We start from the raw sequence: 20,015 nt of genomic DNA on the forward strand, positions 1-20,015 counted from the left end.
AATATCGCCTTCACTAATATCTCTCGGGTTATATAGTGCGCAATTAATAAAATTCTAAACCCTGTTATGATAATTTATCTTACGCAACTCTTCGGATGAATCTCGATATATCCATGAACGATCATCCATTACTTATGTCAAACCTATATAGAATATTGATGACAACATGTAATAATTACGCAAACTAAATAAATAACAGAACATTAGTTTAAATCAAACCTATTCAAATTATTCTAATAGTACAACTAGATCATTATCAATTATATATCTATATAAATTCAAATTTTTATACATTTATCAAAAAATTCAACTCAACAATACAATTGACAAAATATAAAACGGACTCGTTAAATAAACCATTATTTATTTCATCACAAAACACCTAAGTCACAAATTGAAATTAAATTTAAAAAATTTACAAATAAAAATAATTTTACAAAATCTTAAACAAACTCTAACATGTCCAAATCATACATTCATACAATAAATTTATATGGAAAAAAAAGCTATAGTACAAGTAAACACTCAAACAAAATACATATACTACAAAAATATGCAATAAAAATCAACATTTTAAAATCGAGTTAAAATAAAAAAACGGGTAGTTTTGCTTACTTGAAATGGGGGTTCAATAAAATCTGAATAAGAACAAGGATGCTGGTAAACTGAGTTTTAGGGTGGTTGAATTTATAGTGGGAGGTTGATTTTTGATAAAATATGGGGTGTTTGTTGTTGAGAAAAATGGAGGAAGAGGAATGGGAAAGAGAGAGGGGTCGCTTGTCAGGTTATAAATTTAATTGAAGGATTTAAATTTGTCGTTAATTTTGTCTGTAAAAATAACATGTCATCGTATTTTTTAGTTTTTTTAATTTTTTTTCACTGTAATTCCCTCAATATATACAGATGGAATATTTTTATGAGTGTTTATTAAGGTCATATTTAGTCAGAAAAATTCACGCAAATTATCGACATAATATTTCCAATTGGTGTGTCTATGTGTATTTGGTAATTTTATGGTAGTGATTCTAGCCTTTGCCCAAAAATGAATATAGGACTCTTTCACTCCTTAACACCCTTGAACACATAAACATCTTCGTTGTGGGTCAGTCAACACTTGAAGCAATAGTTGAAACCTATTTTTTTATGGGATTATCATATGAGATTGTGCAAAAACAATAAGAGCATACCACATATATAGTTCACCAACATAACAAGGAACTTGGTTAATTAGCATGAACTTCAACCTTGGGAATAAACATATAAAAGCAGCTGTATGATTATCCTCCCATCAACATTGTAACCACTAGTATCTAGACCTTGCCTATTAATTCCCTATTGTTCCCTCAACACAGGCAAAGAGTGATCGTCTAATTAAACAAGAGCACAGAAAAAGATTGATATTCTTATAACTAAAGGAATATGAATACGATGTCCTCCCACACTAATAACAACTGCCTGCAGCTGGTACAGTAGTAGTACTGGATGCATACTGCCTGTCCACAACCTCAATCAGTCTGTTGGCTATGGCACTAGCATAAACACATGATCCTTCATTTATCTGCAACATTACAAGTACATGTCTCCATCAAAACCCCTCCTTTTTTAATTAATTGTGTGCTTATTAAACCAAGCAATTAAAATTTAAAGATGGAGGCTGATACATAAAAACTGACCTTGGTGTTGAACAGAAAGCTGTAGTAATCACCGATGAGGCCACCAGCAGCATGGTGGAGATCAAGCTGAAGCTCGTCAAGGACTTTGGAGACATATAACAAGCAATTAACTCTCTTTCTCTGAACCAGTTTGATTGTAACTTCGTCTTCGATTAGGCGGACATCTACCTCAGTGTCCTTGGACTTCCTCTGAAGCCAAGAACTTCTTAATGATCCGTTACTGTATGCTGACTGATCTGGTTCAACCTTGATGTCAGAATTATCAAGAACTTCTACCCCACCATCGTCTTCAGTCTTGCGCCATTTGCTTCTCTCTCGACCGCATCTCTTCTTCTCCACTAGTAATTTTAGCTCCTGAACCGTCCGAAGAAGTTCTTTGATATAATCAATTGCTTCTCCCACCACAGATGCCCTATCGTTCTACCACACCAAATAATGGATATTTAGCATCCAAAAATACGAACAGGGTCATTAAGAAGCAAATGACACCAAATAACAATGATCAATTAATATATATATATGGTAATTAAGCAAATGTAATAGAGCTCATAATGTGATATTAAGTAGTACCTTGGAAGGATTTGGAACCAAGTTCCTCAAGGCAGTGTACTTTCCATTCAAGTGTTCTCTCCTTTGGCGTTCCGTAGCGAAATGCTTAGTAACTTTGCCAGTCTTCTTAATTCCCTTACCAATGCAAGCCATTTCATCAGTAAACTCAAAAACCCCATCTCCATGATCCCCATCTTGGTAACTAAGGCCTCCACCACTTTGTCCATCCACATGATCATCCCCTTGGCCTCCACCAAACAAGGGCGTGGGCAAAGTATAACCATGCGGGGGTAAAGACTGAACCAATTCCCTAAACAAATGAGGCTGTGGAGCAAGTGTGTATGGGTCGAAACGCGCAGATGTGTTGTCCACCCCCATGAAGCCCAAAGGAGCCTTATGGGCAGGGTTTGTAAAGGAAATTGATGAATTAGGAAGCAAAGTAGATGTTGATGTGCATCTGGGCAAGTTGAAAAGATTAAGAAGATCAGGTGGCAAGGAGGATTGTGTATTAGCAGTAGCATCAAAGCTGCTATTTTGATCAAGTACTTGGTGCATCTCTTGGAATTGAATGATATTGGGATCCCAATTGGAGGAGTGGTCATATGATAGGAGTTGAGTAGGGTACTGTTGCATTAAATGGTGGTTGGTGTTGTTATTGCTGAAAGCCATGTGATGTTGAAGTTGGATTTCTTCCATGGAGGCAGCAGCAGCAGATTCTTCTTGGGGGTAATGACTGGAAAACTCTTCCATGGATAGTTTGAGATGCTCTTCAAAGCTATTTGTGGTACTGTTACCTGCCATGAGTGGTATAGCATGGCAAAACCCATCATCAGTAACATCTTCTACCATGGAGTTGTTGGGTTCAAAGCAAGCTGTCTCTACATACATGTTTAGGATGACAATATACCTTGGTTACCCTTTGGTCTCCTGCAATATATATTAGTTAGAACAAAAAATGAGACCCCCAGAAAGAAAGAAATGAAATGAAATGAAATTTATGAGTTCATGATGGAAAACAAAAACCCAAAAAGAAATCAAAGAAGTTGACACAGCTCGCTAGCTAGTACTCCATTGAAGAACTTACAAAGAAAAAGCTTGCTTTCTTGCTTAGCTAGTTTTGAGAGAGAGAGAGAGAGAGAGAGAGATGGAATTTTATACTCCTCCTATATAGGAAGGGGAAAGGAGGAGGTAGGAGGAGAAAGCGAATTGAAAGGTGTAACTGAATACTGTGTATTATATACAAATATTAATAAAATAATATATATTATATATTATATATTATTCTTTAGTGTAGGAATTCATATGAATTAGTTGGGGAGGGCGGTGTTCTTCAAGAAAAAATCTTCATCAGGATTGTTAACTATTTTTCATGTGATGATTTCCTTCCTTTTCTGTCACAGAAGGAAGGCAGCAGGTTGTTACTAAGATTCCCTGCAAATGGGTCCTACTCATTATCTGAACATGATTTTCAGTTTTTTTTATTTTATATATATATATAATAAGATAGATGGTTTTCTTTTACTCCTTTTTTACCCTTGCAAAGAGCAGCAGCTCAATGACAGGTTAGAAGTTGCCGTATTGCTATAATTTTTTTTAAATTTAATTTCAATTTATTTTTTATTAAAATTTAATTTTTTTATTTTAAAATATTTTTTTTTAGTTTTTGATATAAAAAATTAATTTTTTTAAAAATTAAATATATTATTTTTAATACACTTTCAAGTTAAAAAAACTTTGAAAATTAATCTCTATTACACTTCAAAACACCCCTTTATTTTTTAATTTAATTTTTTTAATGTTTTTAAATCATTTTAATTTGTTGATATTAAAAATAAATTTTTTTAAAAAAATATTATATCAATGTATTTATAAAATAAAATTTAAAAAACATATTTTTAAATAATCATGGAAAGTTTGTGGGATATTTGCAGGTGCTAATACGCTTATTGATTGCCTAGAAAAATACCCATAATTAAGAATCAATCGGGGGCCATACTTTGGAGTGCATATCTCTGTTCATCTGCAAGGCATGTACAAATTGATCACCCAAATCCATTCCATAATTTGTCCACCTCTCTCCTTAAAACGAAAGAGAAAGAGGACAGAAAAGGGTGCCTGCGTTATTATAACTGACCTCTTTTCATGTATTAAATTGACAGAAAGAATTAATTACTAAGAGCTAGGATTGATATTTTGATGATAGGTATTTTTTATTTAAAAATATATATTTAAAAAACACATCTAAAACACAAAAACAAGACACTGAGTCTCTTTTCCTCTAATTCTTTGTTTTTTAAATTTCAATTCCGTGGTTAACAAGGGATTGATCACTAAAAATGGTGATTTGTGTTTTTGTTGGTGGTCAGAAAGGAGGCAAAAGGCTAATAAATCATATGACGGTGGGGGGGTTCTGAGAATTGCAAGGGCTGAGCAACTGATAAAGGTGGAAATGTCAGGCAGGTTCTTCTGTTCTGTAGCTGTGTCAGGACACTTTTCTTTTTTGTAATCAGAGTCTGATGAGGAGGAGGACAGTGGTGTCCATCTCCTCCGCAGTTCACAGTACACTTTACACATGACCAGTTCATGGCTTCTACTCGGGAGCGTTGTGTACCTTATTTTAATGCAAGACATATACACGCACTAAAACTACTTAGAGAGTGTTTGACAGTGTGGTAGTGGTTGTTTTTTAAATAATTTTTTGTATTAAAATATATGCAAATGATGTTTTTTATTTTTTAAAAATCATTTTTGACATCAGCACATCAAAACGATCCAAAACATACAAACCATATTAAATTATAGCAAAAAAAAAAATTTTGAATTTTGTGGGAACGCGGTTTCAACCGCGTTCCCAAACGAGTTCTTAATCTGCGATTCAGCATGAGTTTTTTTTTTCATTAAAAAAAGCAGGTTCTTGAAAAAACTTTTTTTATATAAAAAAGTATAAATATAAATTAAAAAAACTTAATTATATTTTATAAATATAGGTAATAAACCATCCTATCAAAGCCTTAATAGGAAGAGCATGCCGTGATAATTTCAATGACACAACAAAATAGTATTTTTAACTATCAAGAGGTGCTATACGCGTCCCCTGAGAAACATCAGTCTCTCACATGTTAGAGTGTGTATTGCACGCATTAATCATTTTTTTTATTATATTTTATATTCATGAAACAGAATAAAAATACAAAAAATTCATCCAATTTTTAAAATGTAAAAAGATTTATTTGTTTTAACAATCTAATAATAACTACTACCCACAGTAACCAACTTGATAATTTGTATGGGAAGGCCAAAATTATCGTTATGTTGTTCAAGTAAATAGTGCCTATGAGTCTGTATGTAAAGATTTTTTCCAAAGCCTTTAATTCTACACGAGTCTCCTAACATATCTATGTTTTATTATTTCATTTATATATATATATATATAAATAAAGTTTTGGGTTTGACATAAATGTGATAATTTAAAGTGTGAAGAATATAATATTTTTATTGGATACACACACGTGTTCGATATATTTATGATTTTTTTTTATTATCATATAAAAAGCCAAATGGTAAGAAAAAACATGAGGTTGGACCTGCAAAGGTGGCATAACTGAGATGCTTATTGGCTAGAAAGGGTGCAAGCTAATTAATATAAAGGCCCAAGTTGGTCGGCGAATTATGGATAATTAAATTGTTTCATGGATGAATATATTTAGGTCAAATATAAAATATATATATATATATATATATTCACGCGAATTGTGGGTATTGAAGCGAAAGGATGGTAGTTTAGGTCGGAGGGGTAGATCGAAGGTGTGTTTACTCCATGTATGTGTGGTCCCCTCCACGATTCAATAAACATTCCACCTCTTCCATGCAAATTGCTACCTCAAGCTAACCCCTTATTTATCCTTCAATTTTGGGTCCATAAATTCATTAATCTTAAAATATATTTAATTTGATTAACGTATGAATTGGTTCGAAAGTATTAATTTTACACAAGAAAAATCCCAATCTCTTGTGTGTGTGTGTCTATAAATTGCAACCAAAGTAGGGACATATTCTGGAGCTCGTCTCTCTGTTCAACTGCAAGGCATATACAAATTGATCACCCAAATCATGCGCACCAAACAAAAACAGGACATGCTCTGTCTCCATTCAATAATTTGTCCGCCTCGCCTTTTTAAAACCAATGAGAAGGACGACGACAGAAAAGTGGACCTACTTTATTAATTATAACTTCCCTCTTTTCATGTTTTAAACTAGGATCGGTAATGTTACCTTTGGGTCGGAATTGCAATATGGCATCTGAACCCGATTTCAAACCAAACCCGAACCGATCAAGTATAAACTAAACCTGGTTCAATCAGATTTTGGATATCTATTGTCCATCTGTTGAGTATTCATTGGATATCCATACTTCAATTTTAATAGAAAACCAAAATATAATATATTGACTCGTATATAAAAGTAGGTGGATCCATCTTTTTATCTAATGATTTAAATATATCAATTTAAAAACCGCTCAAATTTGCATCAATCATATAAATTAACAACATAAATAAATAATAGAAATTCAGACATTAATATGCTAGTTGAGGAGGATGCATTTCAAATACCAAATAAAACAATATAGCAAGTAAACCTGTTAAAGAAATAAAAAAGAAACATTTAACAACAAATTCTTTAAATAAAACAGGTTCAATTTCAAGAAAACATTTCCTCATGACCACAAGTGTTTTGCAAGGGTGCTTGTTTCTTCTACAAAATCTATAACTTGCATAATTTTCCAATAAATAACCTCCAATTTCTAGAGATTGCATTTTCAATTAATAACATGCATTATATCTAATTTGTTATATAGATAATTGAACAGTAAACTAAAGCTTCAACGCACACCCATCAACTTCATCCAACATTAGTGACATGGTTTATATGAACAAAAATTCATATGAGAAGCAAAACATTATGTCAAAATTATAAAATACAAAATTTTTATTAGTATTAGTACCAATACTTGTAATAAACTCATTTATACCACCAACCAACTTTCAAGATGTAGTTTATTAGATCTGTAACTATTTAAGCCAATTTTAGAGCAACTAAATTTAAGCAAACCCTAGTCTCAATTTCTAAACTAATTCAAATCAGCTACATGGACTTTGCTTCTCTATTAAATATTTATTAAATGACATGGTACTTGAGCTTTTAAAAAGGAAGTTCAATAGAATTCAACAAACACATTAGATTCTAAAGTCGGATAGGTAAAGAATTAAATGTATTCAAATATAGACAGACTTTAACAACATCTGGGCCTTGATAATCTAGACTCAAATAGTTAGAAGAGAGTTATAAACCCACCTAAAGAATCAAAGACGTTAAAAATAACTAAAAGCAAAACTAGAAAAATCAAAAGATAAATATAGATCAAAATATTTGATCCCGCAACATATAACATTTACTCGGTTGTATTTAGTGAGTTTGTTTATTAATTTTTTTTAATTTAATCAAACGATAATAGAAATATATACACACATGAAACTAATTGAATAAAATAAAAGAGAAAAGAATATTATGCAAGGCTGTACTTATTAGAAATATTATCTAAAAAAAATATTATTTTATTCTTAAAAATAAAATCCATATATATATATATAAAATAAAAAAATTATATATGAATCATAATACTATCTTAAAAAAATAAATACGTACAAAAAAATTTCTTAAAAATAAAAATCTCGATTCAAAAAATGGCTAAATAAGAAAATAAAAAATCATAGAGGAGAGATATTAATTGAAACATAAATTAAAAAGTTATTAAAAAAAAGTATCACTTAAATTAGAAGTATAAAATTGGATAAAACAAACAAACAAACAAAACGACCCGAGTCAACCTGAGTTAACATGATAGACATGTAACCTTGATAATAACAGGCGAGCAAACTCAGGTTAACTTGCAAAACTCGTGGCTCAAGTCATGAGACTTGTATAACCAGATTTAAAAGAAATTGAATAAAACCACAAAGACAATGTTTTTTTTTTAAAAACAAATGTCAAATGATTAAATAAAAAAAGAAAATAAGCCAAAAAAAGAATGTCAACATGAATTAACTTTTCAAACATGTGACTTGGGTGATTAGACTGCAAATTCCATAAATGGAAAAACTGTGATATCCAATCCCCAACAAATTTAACGCTTAAAGATGAAACCAGGAAAAAAAATCAATTACACAAAATGATCTAAAACAAAATATTGTAATTAAAAAAATAAGAGTGAAAATCAAAATAAAAAAAAAATTAGAGGGCAACACAAATTTGTTGATTGAATAGTTAAACTAAAAAGAAAAATAAATTTAACAAAAAAAAGAAAATCAAAAGAATGAGTACCAAATTGAAAAAAGTAAAACGCCATAAAATTTGATTGAATGATGAAATTGAAAACCAATAAAACTTTAACCAAAGGGTTAAGGAAAAATGAATATAATAAATAACAAATTGTAATTGAAGAAATAAATTGAAAACAAACAAATTTTTTTATAAAAGGACTAAGAAAAAAAATTACAAATAAAAAAATAAGGGCTGAAATTAAAAAACCGAAAATAAAAAGGACCAACATGTAATTTTTCAGAGAGGAGAGAGGAAAAAAAAGAAACGACCATCAACGATAAACCACCCATCATCCGTATTCATGTGTTGCACCTGGAGGAAGCAGATGCAATGGAGCTTCCAAGGACACGACAAAAAGACAGGTTTGACCACCAGGAGATGCCACACAAGCTACCTAAAGGCCGCGGGTGCCTTCTATGCGTTGTTCATAGAGAACATGCGCCATCAGCTTTTTAAATATAAAAATTGATTATTCAATGTAAAAAGACCAAAATGGCCTCCATCAATCTAGAATTAACAAAAAAAAATCTATGTAAAAGGAAGAAATGCCCTGGGGCGAATGTCTCTTTTTTTCCCCTTATGAATCCAAGGGAAAAAAAATGTTTTTTTACTAAATTCTAAAAGGTCAAAAGATAGAAATACCCTTGATCCACAGTTCTAATTTTTGTTTACTTGGAGGTTAAATTATTCATTTTAATGTTTTGAAAAGTAAAAAAGATACATATGCCCCTGACAATCTTTTAATGACTGATGGGCCGTTGAAAAATACTGCATTACCCCCAACACCAAGGCATCCTATTTTTTGTTTAAATGGTAAAAAATGTAATTTCAATATAGCAATAAATAGTTTTTTGTATTTATGTGTACACTGATTTTCCTACATGTTTTAGAGTTTTGTTAACATTTTTTATGTTGAGGTGTGTGTGTTTATGTGTATTAATGTCAATGTATATTTTCAAGTCAATTTTTATGTCAATTAAGAATGTAACTTTTTATAAGTTCATTTTAAAAATACATCTCCATATAAGTCTATAACATGTAAAAAAAACAAAATCTCTTAGTTTTAAATTGAAAAATTTATAAATAAAAAAAAAATATTTTTTTCCACCAAACTAAGCACAAATAGTTTAGTTAGTCATATCACTCGCGCTATGTTGTGGATAGAAATTTAAGTTAATTTCTAATATAAGAGAAGAAGGTGTTGATATTATTGGTCATAGATGTGTTTTCTAGTATTATGATTTTTCTTGATTGAGAAATGGAAAGACGGTATTTAAGCTTACTATCATAATTGTTTTTTAAAAATATGAACTAGAAAAAAAGAGTTGTTAAAATCAATATTTGGATAATAAAACTGGAAGATGATCTTCTTAGTAAAAGTAAAAGATTGATTCACATTCAAATATATTACTCCGGTTATCCTTTTTAATTTATACATTTTCATTTATTTTATCTTAGATGTTAATTTTGATTACAAAAAACAAATGATTTTTTATTTTCTTATAAACATGTCATGTAAATACAAACTTATCTATATAAAATATAAGAGAAAAAAATTAATACAATAATCTTTTTGGAGTATTATGAAATTGAAAAATAATTAAAAATACTAATTACTATTTAAAAAATCACTAAAGTTTAATCACTAAATGAATAAAAAAAACTTATATTTATCCTGGTCTATTTTTTTCTAGCATACTTAATGGACAATTCCATCTTCATTGAACGCCCTCGCAAAGATAAACCTATTGATACCAAGACCGGTATTTTTTATGGTCGGCCAAACACTTTCTTACTCCATCTATTTTTCAATGACTTTCTATCTCTTATCTCAAAACTCAAATTGAATCGTTAAAAAAATGAACTTTAGAATCGAAACATAAAATCTTAAAATTATAGGTACCAAATAATGCATAAATTAAAACGTTTTGAGACAAAACTAAAGTTGGCCAACTCTTAACAATGGGCTTTGGTTTTCTTTATTGTTTATTTTGATCATTGTTCTTTTTATTTTTATTTTACTATAGTCTAAAATTATATTTATTAAAATTAATTTTTAATTTTACATCGAATAATTTTTGGACACTTTGTATACATGAGAGCATGCAAATTGAAAAAATCTTCATACATAACACTATGCTAATTTAACTTGGAAGTATGAAATAGCAAAAAAATAATAAAAAATCGCAAAGTATAAATAAACAGTAATATCCATTAAGGGTGATCAAAAAACCGATAAACCGATTAAACCGAGAAAAGCGAGAAAAAATTAACCGAAAAAACCGAATTGAAAAAAAAACCGATTAAACCGATTAGAATATTTAGAAAAAATTCCGGTTCGGTTTGGTTTCGGTTTTGTAAGGCAGAAACCGGTTAACTCAAACCGAACCGAACCGGTTAAAAAAAAGGTACTATAAATAGAAAAAATGATTTGCCCCCCAGTACCCCTAGCTACCAGCAACCCCCTCTCGCCTCTCCCTCTCCCTAGACTTAGAAACACAAAGTGACAGAGATCCAAAACAACCAGCCAATCAATTGAAATTTGAAACCAATCAAGCCTCTCAAAAACAAATTGATCCACTATCTAGTTGGCCTTTCCTCTTCATTTACACAAGATCACATGGTACTCCACTACTCCTCTATAGCGTTTTAGCATATGCATCTTGTCAACATTCTTTTATTGTCATTTTTTTCAGCCCCTTCTACAGCAAGACCATAATGATTAATGACCTTGCTGAGTTTTTTCTGGCTTTTTTTTTATGGTTGCAGACAAGATGTTGGGTCTAAAACGGACTGTAGATTCGAGAAGAAAGTTCTGTTGAATCAGTTTTATAGCAGATTGTTGTTGGTGGTGATGGGGGCACAGGTATGTGCATTTGTTTTGGTTAAATCTATCATGAGTTTTTTTTTATCTGGGTTCTGTGTTTCCTGTTGATTTTTAGTGTTGTTTGGGTTTGGGTTTTGATATTTTTTATATAAAAAAAACATGGGTTTTGTTTTTCAGCTTCTGGGTATTCTTTTAAATGCAGAGAAGATAAGATTTATTTGTTTAAGAAGATTTGGGGTTTAGATTTTAAAAAATCAGGTTTGGATTTTTAGCATCTGGGTATTTGAAAAATATAGGAAAAACCATGTTTATTTTGCAAGAAATTTAGGGTTTTGATTTATAGCAGAGTTTTGGATTTGGGATGTTGATTTTATTTTTATTTTTTAATTGAAATCAGTGGTGTTGATTTTTGGCTTTTGGTTGTTTGCACAATGCAGGGAAACCAACATTTGTAAAAAAGGCATGTTACTGACGAGTTCGAGATGAAATATAAGCGTATAGGTTTTCTCGGTTTTTTGAAATCAAGAACCGAACCGAAACCGGTTGGTTTGACTCGGTTTCGGTTCAGTTTCAGTTTTTTTTCAAAAAAATAAAAAACCGGTTTGGTTGTTTTTTATAGATAAAAACCAAACCAAACCGAAAATAATCACCCCTAATATCCATAGTATTATGGGTTAGGGTGAACAGCGATGGAAAATGTTCAATTCCCAAACAGTTTCTTGTGTAATAATGTAACAGTAATCGTATGTTAATTAACAACTAAGGCACAGATAGTGATATATATATATATATATATATATATATATATATATATATATATATATATATATATATATATATATATTTTTATGTGTGTAACCAAATTTCGATGAAGATTGGGAATTTTTTTCTGCGGGGGTCCTAATAATGATCTTTCGCTGGTGTTTTTGTACGACTTTTTTAAGGAACAGGAAATCCTGCAAAAGAGGAACAGCTAGTTCTTTGCCATGTTCCTGAAAGTTTTGGAAATTTTCTGTACAGATTATTATTTTCTTTTTTAAAGAAAAGACATCTCATAAACATAAAGACAAATTAATTTTCAGCTATATATATTTTATGAAATTTTTTATATTTTTTATTTAAAAATACATCAAAATAGTAATAATAAAAAGAACGTTCTTGATATCAAAACAATTAAAAAATATAAAAAAATTAATTTTAAATTAAAAAAATTCAAATTTTAATGAAATGTTATTTGATATTTGGACCGCATTCTCAAGATCACCATAAATAATTTCAGGTAAAATACTCTTAAAAAAAACAAAACAAAGAAAGCAAGTATAGGCTTGCCATAATGCAAGTACTGCCACTAGGTAACTAACCCAAAACAGATCAATACACAATCCCTTCAACAACCTCCACTTTATATATATATATATATATATATATATATAGCTAGGTTGGAAATCCAGGCAGGCTATACTCTATCTCTTCCACTTTGCGTGGAAAAAAGCTATAAAGGCAGAGTTGGATAATAACCCAAGAAAACTCCAATCTAGCCAGGATGTTTTACTTGACTTAAAACTGGCTTGTTCATGTACAATAAGCAATTAAATTCGTAATTGGTTCCCAATACCTAAGAAGTTTGTCGTAAATACGTTTCTCTGTCGGGGAAAGCTGGTAATAATTAATCTCTAAAAGCCAGTTCTATAGGCATCAAACTGGATAGTTTGTAGGAGGCAAGCTTGTTGCGTGCTGCCACTCCTCATATATATCTTTCTACCTGGCAGTTTCCCGGAGATATTATCTAAGACATTATTAACAAGGGCTGATGCCAAACCGTCGGAATCCCAGGAGAAATTCACAGGCTTTCACTGTTGCACACAACTGTACAAGCTCGGTACCGATAAGGAATCAAATAGCATCCATTAGATTTGGTTCTCTTAATGCACATCGTTGGATCAAGATAACAATGCATAACTTGTTAATTTCCCACTTAAACCTGAAGGTTGGCTGTTCTTCTTCTTCTCCCTCCAGCAGCTCGACCGTGAATAACCTGTTAACAGTGCAGGTGCACAGGATTTTAATACTTTTGCAGCATAGAATGACCCAGACTCACAGCTCAGCCCATTAGAAGGGATCTTTCTTTATGTCTGTGTTGGATTTTCTATCAAATGAACCGGCAAGTCTAGAGTACAATTACATGAGCCCAGTTCATATAGAGCCATGAAATTATTAGGCCCGTTGAAGGACCCTGGATTGGAAAGGCTATCTTAGTCTTAAGCCCCCAGCACTGCATAGTTCTCAGTATTGCATGTTTTAGCTAGTACATGGATTATGACTGTAGTTTGATAAACAACTTCAAAGGAGGAGGCCTCATTTTATATGCTGACGTAGCTAAGTTTATTAGGAAACTTAATTCAGGTGAGATTTCCACCCTTATTTACTGTAGTTTCGTGAGCCTTATTTCCAGAAGAATGAAAAATCAAAGTCTCCCTTGCATCTCGAACACGTGCCTTCTCGCATGATTTTATATCCTTCCATTTCTTTTATTCTAGTCAAGTCCCTATTGCCAAGTGGAAGTCGTTGAAAATCCGAAGCCACCTTTGTTGAAGCAGAAGATTACAAGTCCAACGCACCAAATATTTGATAAGAAGTTGCCAGCAACATAGAATAAAGGGAAAGGGAGCATTTTTCTATGACTAGTTACAAGCATATATATATATATATACATGATGTAGAGGCATGGCCCATGATCAACAAAACGCGTATAAACATGCCAGGAAGAACAGAAGATTTATAAGCTAAAATCCAAAATATTAGTTACAGAAAAGAATCTAAATACGAAAAGGGGTTGCTTGTCTCCAATATGGCAATGCCTGCCTAGACCCAAAAGGGAATCCATGGCTTTCCCAATCTGGATGCACTCACACGCATAAATTACACTCGATATCCTATGATTTCCCATCTCTCTGCCTCTAATAATCCGCTAAAGGCAGAGAGTAATAAATAAACCACACGCCAAAAAATAAAATAAAATGCTCATCGTAACAAGCTGGAATGAAGGACAGCTGATAGGTATAGACATATCGATCTCTAGACAACATCACCTCTACTTCCAAGGCCGCAAAATGAGCAGCACAACAAGTATGATGATCAGCAATATAATAATGGCATAACAAGTCCATTTCCTTGTATTTTTCTGTAGTTTCCTGGCAGTCTGCAGCTGCTGGGTGCCGCCTCGCACGAAAGAATTAGCTCTTTGCATGTTGCTCTCAATGTCATCCAATTGTTCACCTTGATGTTCAACCAATACTGCCATGTCCAAGAACACTTGGTGAAGCTCCTTTAGATTATTTTCCAAATCTTTCACAGCATCATGTCTTTCCTGAATTTCATTAATAGTGTCCAAAATCCTCCCTCTCCCTTGTTGTTGAATTGCTTTCTGGAGAAATGTCTCGCTCTCACCTGTATAGTGACAAAATTTTCAAATCATTAGACCATTGCAACAAATCTATCCCAATCTTGAAGGTCTCGAATTCAAAAACTCCCAGAACCAGAAACCACTGTAAATTTATTTGAATGGACTCCATTCATTAGCTGGTAGAGTAATTTAGTGCCGACCCAAGTGATGACTAGCTAGAATCTAATCCCACGAACACCATAGACAAAACTAAATGAAAAGATTTGCAGATTGAGTTTGTATGTACAAAAGGGAAAGGCTGCCAACGATCACCAACCAGTCCCCACTCATCATGGGTTGCTGCCACCTATATGAGATGAACAAACATCATCCCCTCGCACATGCGTGAACACTAGTCTAAATTCTCCCTCGTTCCAATTATCGCAAATCGTTTTTATACCAAGAAGAAAAAAAAAGTTGAGATCAATTTTACCATGCAAATAAATTTTGTCTCTTTAGCCGTATATCTAAAGTCAACGCTTTTAGGTTCTTTTATCGAATACCAAAATCGGTCCAAGAATTAACAACTAACCTGTAGAGATCAAGAGATCAATAGTCTTTTCATCAGGATTTTCCCCAGTCACTGTAAAATACCTCCTCTGCACAGTCTCTCTATACTCAGTCGATATCTTCTGCCTCAACCCGTTAAAACCATCCATCAAATCCTTCAACTTCTTCCTCAACCCATTCACCACCGAAGTCCTAGTCCTGTCCGAAGAAGACCCCGCTCCACACCCAGGAAGAGTCCGGTTCGCTGCGTTAGACCGGTCCAAGGCCTCTAACCGGACCTTGATCAGCTTTGCCTTCTTCAATGCCAGAGCAACATCGGCATCCATCTTGGACCTCAAGTCCTTGACAGCCCTAGAGTTGTGCAGAGTCTTACTTTGCTCATGTGCAGACTGAAGATTCCCATTAAGCCTCTCTAGCTCTTTCAGCTCATCTTTGATGGACTCTACATCTTCAAAGAACTTGTCAAGGTTAACCCCTCCAGTGGATGGCGCTTCAGACATCTGAATTACATGGTGAGCTGGGGGGGCTTCTTCGCTGCTAAAGCGAGAGAAGGAGCTGGAGAAGAGATCATTCATGTTTTACAGAGAGGATTTCAAGATTAGTATGAACTCAAGATATCAAGATGAGAGAAAAGAGAGAATTTTTATAGAAAGAATGGCTTTGCACAAGGTTTTTACGGGGTATGCATAAATTGTAGGCTGGCTGGCTGGGGAAGGCGGGACTGGTCAAAAGGTCGCTAGTTGAAGTTCAACAACGACTTTCACTCTTCTAAGGTGGAGAAGAAGCTGAAAAATGTACAATTTAATTTATTAGTGATATAGAAATGGAGTAAGGGAAGGGTTATCATGCCTATAGGAATTTTCTTTGTTGGTAGCTTTCCTGGAAAGTGAAATAGGAAGGAAAAAAAACAACTAGAAGAAAAAGACAGAGAGAATGGGTCTCACGGAGTAAAGGGTTTAAAGATTGATAGTGCAAAACGTGTGGATTTTTCGTTCTTGGATTATTTTTTGGAGTGTTTAAATGAGGGAGGGTTTTTTGAAGTAAAGAGGAGACTTGGTCGCATTGATTTGTAGTTTATCTGTCTCTTTCTTTTCATATGGTCATTCCTTTCGGATTCATTTTAGTGACGGGGAATTGGATTTGGTAGTTGGATAGAGATGTTTTCTACATTTTCTTTTTGATGTGGAAAATTAACGGAAGATGAACTTGTTTTTGATAGCTTGAATGGTAAAAGCAGGATGAGTTGTTTGAATTACCTCGAAATTTTTGTTGGGACATGAAAATGATTATAAAGTGTTCCTCTATTTTTACAATATTACATATTATAATAATATATAGTTGATTTTCAAAATATTTTTTATCTAAAAATATATTAAAATAATATTTTTTATTTTATTTTTTAAAATTTATTTTTAATATCAATACAATAAAACAATCTAAAATCTTAAAAAATAGTTTGACGCAAAAAACAAATCAATTTCTTTTTAAGAAAACACAAAAACAAACACTTTTAATGACATTCTGAATAGAATATTTTGTATGAAGTGAATGAATTGTAGATTTAAATCAAACTCCATTTTAAATTAAAAAAAAATATATAGCGTGTTTTTTCCCATCAAATAATGCCAAATATTATTTGTTTGTAATGGTTCCAAATAAAATGACCTAAAAAAGCTCTCAAAATAGAACAAAAAAACCCTCCAAAATAATATAAAAAAAAACTTCTTGAGCCCAGGTTTGGTAGCTTAGGCCTAATGTACAGCAGGTGGCCTAAAGAGACCACGCCCAACCCATGCAAGGCATTCACCCAAAATGGGTGCACACCCAGTGTGGCTAGCACCCTGTGGGCTCGGGCTCGAGAGCACACCCCGAGCCCAACATGCATGGGTTCTAGCAGCACGCCTAGACTCGTTTCCCACCTCTAATAGGCCCGAGCCCAACATTCGCCAGGAATTTTTCTGAGATCCTATGTATGTCCCTCAGTATTTTATATTGATCCAATACATATTATATTGAGTAGAATACAATTCAAAATATTACAAGGGTGAAATTATATTTCAGCCCCTCCTCTCCACAAAAAGACGAAATTCATAGGCTATAAATACATCATGAATCCTTCAAGTCAAGGGTTCATAATCTATTTCTTCTTAATATTTTCAGCATACATATTTTCAGAGTCTGTTTCTAAAATATCATTACACTTTCTTTCTATAAAGTTACTGACTTTACCACCGAAGAGTCTCCACCTCCATAAATAGAGACCTTTTGCAGGTACCAATTAATAACCACCTGACTTATCAGGCACTATCTGTTACTACTACATCTATCGATCATCTGACTTATCAGGCATCACCTACCATTACCACAACTATCGATCATCTAGCTTACCAGGCATCACTTGCTACTAGTTACCAACCATGTGGCTTTCCATATCAAGTCACCATATACATTAACTATGAAGAATGAATCAAATTGCTTGAACTAAAAGATCAATCAATTATCCAACACATCAGTCTTATTCCTAAGCATCTTGGATTTTGAAACTTATCAATTGATGTTGTTTATAAGAAACTGATCAAAAAGCCTTTAATTTCTAAAACTTATTTTTGACATTTACAAGTCATTTCACGGCATACAACAAAGACACACATGGGTCGGGAAGCACGATATATCTACATGTTACCACGAACATTTCTACCCAGCAAAACCTTCAATAACTCATCAATCAGGTACATCTCTTAACTCAAACCATGTTGGCAACCCAAGGTCAAAATCAGACCTTGTCACCCTAACAAGTGTTGGCAATTATGATAACACACTCGATCTCATCATCATCACTGTTGTAACACACTTGACCTCAGCACCATCATCATCAGCCATTCCTAACGCTTGTAGCTTGTTGCATTACCCAAAAAAGCTTGGGCAGAATGACCTTCAGAGAAATATTTTGCCTCCATGCTCGACAAGTTCCTCTAGGGATCACTCATGCCATTGCAATACCCGTGTCTATAGTAAGTGCACCAGACATCCTCCCCCTATTATCGCGGGATGAACCTCAGTTACCAATCCTGTTGTTTCACGCCAAACTTTTCAAACTCCTTGAAGCCTAACAAATCACCTCACGATGCATAATCTTCAATGGGAACAGTTTCTGTAGATTGATGGCACCTAGAACATATGGAACAGGGATCCGATCGAGTTACGCTAAATTGAGCTTTCATTTGTCAATAATCTATTCCATGTTGCTGGCAACATAAACAATTTATGTTTCTGAGCAATAGGCATTCTCTAAATATGCTGCCAGAAGTAGGACTGTATAAGAAACATCCGAAGAAGAAGACCATATTCTCCTAATCCCCCATACAATCATACATGGGAAGATGAGTAGCTAGCTTTGATGGTATCTAGTACGAAAGCTAGCAGGAAACAAAAACGTGAAGCAGGAACAAATTCCAACCTCCAGAATCAGAAATAACATCACTAACCTAAGTGCGGCTGACTTGGAACGCGCTCAATCCCATAACATAAAGGTCTTCCAACACACCAACTATCAAACCAGAGAGATATGCTCATCGATCCCATCACCATCTCGCCAGCAATAACCCTCCTTAAGCATGTCAAGACCTTTAATAATGCCTTTCCATGTAGAAGAAGCACCACGAGGAGCACTGTGAGAAAAAAAAATATCAGTGGCATGCAGATACTTTGCATGCAAAACCTTAACCCCAATGTGCCAGGCTCATAATTAAGAATACTCAAGCTTAACTCCATGGCAGTATTACACTCACGAGCTTGTATGATACCCAAGTCTCCCACTAGATTTCGACAAAGTGACCTGCAGGTCCCAATCGATCAAATGAGCCCCTTGCTTTCCATCTCTATGAGCCCAAGAAATTGGTGAGCACATTAAGCTATTTCATCACAAACCACCCTAGGCAACCATGTAGTCTACATGGAATACATAGGATTTGTACCCAGAAAGTAATGTAGCAGCCCAAGGGTTAAAACCATGGCACGAGCCTGATCAATAGTTGCTTTCCTAAAGAACATCACATCATCTGCGAATAATAAATTGAAGGCCCATTTGTACCCAGAAAGATCGGACGCCGTTCACCCCTTCCAAACCTCTTCTCATTTAACGAATACAGCTTCTCCATGCATAAAACAAAAGATATATGGACACAAGAGTCTCTTCTCCATGCATAAAACAAAAGATATATGGACACAAGAGTCTCCCTGACGAAGACCCCTCTTCGGTTAAAAAGGTTCGAGCTTTTGACCATTCCAAATAATTGAAAAATATGAATTAGTAACGCACTTCATAATCAGAGAAACCTTAAAGATCAGGAAAGCCAAAGTCTATAAGAATTTGTTGAAGAAATCTCCAATCAACTCGGTCGTAGGCTTTAGCTAATCTATCTTCAGAACCCTTCCTTTCTGACGTTTTCTACTCTCCCGAATAGTGTGAAGGGAACTCGAACCACAAAAATGTTATCAGAAGCAAGCCGGTCTGGAAAAAAGCTAGTTTGAGTTGGAGAAATTAAATCCCCAGACAGAGCAAAATCAACACAAGAGAGACCTCAGCTAAAGTTTACAGGAAATGGCCTGTTGTAAAGGCATGTTGAACCACAGAATA

At 33.5% G+C, this 20,015-nt stretch overlaps 2 protein-coding genes across 3 annotated transcripts; both read right to left on the reverse strand.

The window, feature by feature from the left end:
• Positions 1-1,195: 1,195 nt before the first annotated feature.
• LOC7469938 (transcription factor bHLH91) lies at positions 1,196-3,447 on the reverse strand. 2 transcript variants are annotated; one of them, XM_024587592.2, is made up of 5 exons: positions 3,307-3,443; positions 3,109-3,149; positions 2,244-3,016; positions 1,674-2,093; positions 1,196-1,558 (listed from the first exon to the last, which is right to left on the reverse strand). In XM_024587592.2, the coding sequence occupies exons 3-5, from the start codon at positions 2,970-2,972 to the stop codon at positions 1,442-1,444; spliced, it is 1,266 nt and encodes a 421-aa protein (XP_024443360.1). In that variant the 5' UTR covers positions 2,973-3,016; positions 3,109-3,149; positions 3,307-3,443; the 3' UTR covers positions 1,196-1,441. The 2 variants fall into 2 exon arrangements, with proteins under 2 accessions (XP_024443360.1, XP_002323376.1); XM_002323340.3 differs by having other exon boundaries at positions 2,244-3,149; positions 3,307-3,447.
• A 10,736-nt stretch (positions 3,448-14,183) lies between these two features.
• On the reverse strand, positions 14,184-16,180 carry LOC7469939 (syntaxin-121). Its single transcript, XM_002323341.4, has 2 exons — positions 15,402-16,180; positions 14,184-14,874 (listed from the first exon to the last, which is right to left on the reverse strand). Exons 1-2 carry the CDS (start codon positions 15,952-15,954, stop codon positions 14,519-14,521), a joined length of 909 nt encoding a protein of 302 aa, XP_002323377.2. The 5' UTR covers positions 15,955-16,180; the 3' UTR covers positions 14,184-14,518.
• Between the last annotated feature and the right edge of the window lie 3,835 nt (positions 16,181-20,015).

This window comes from Populus trichocarpa, chromosome 16 (assembly GCF_000002775.5).
Source record: "Populus trichocarpa isolate Nisqually-1 chromosome 16, P.trichocarpa_v4.1, whole genome shotgun sequence".
Classification (NCBI taxonomy): domain Eukaryota; kingdom Viridiplantae; phylum Streptophyta; class Magnoliopsida; order Malpighiales; family Salicaceae; genus Populus; species Populus trichocarpa.

Bases quoted from the DNA above. Each gene is read 5' to 3' on its own strand.
- LOC7469939 (XM_002323341.4), bottom strand. From the start codon at position 15,954: ATGAATGATCTCTTCTCCAGCTCCTTCTCTCGCTTTAGCAGCGAAGAA. The intron at 14,875-15,401 runs GTTAGTTGTTAA...GTCACTATACAG, and splicing joins TGATCTCTTGATCTCTACAG to GTGAGAGCGAGACATTTCTC.
- LOC7469938 (XM_002323340.3), bottom strand. From the start codon at position 3,110: ATGTATGTAGAGACAGCTTGCTTTGAACCCAACAACTCCATGGTAGAA. The intron at 2,094-2,243 runs GTACTACTTAAT...TTGGTGTGGTAG, and splicing joins TGGTTCCAAATCCTTCCAAG to AACGATAGGGCATCTGTGGT. The intron at 1,559-1,673 runs GTCAGTTTTTAT...GTAATGTTGCAG, and splicing joins GCTTTCTGTTCAACACCAAG to ATAAATGAAGGATCATGTGT.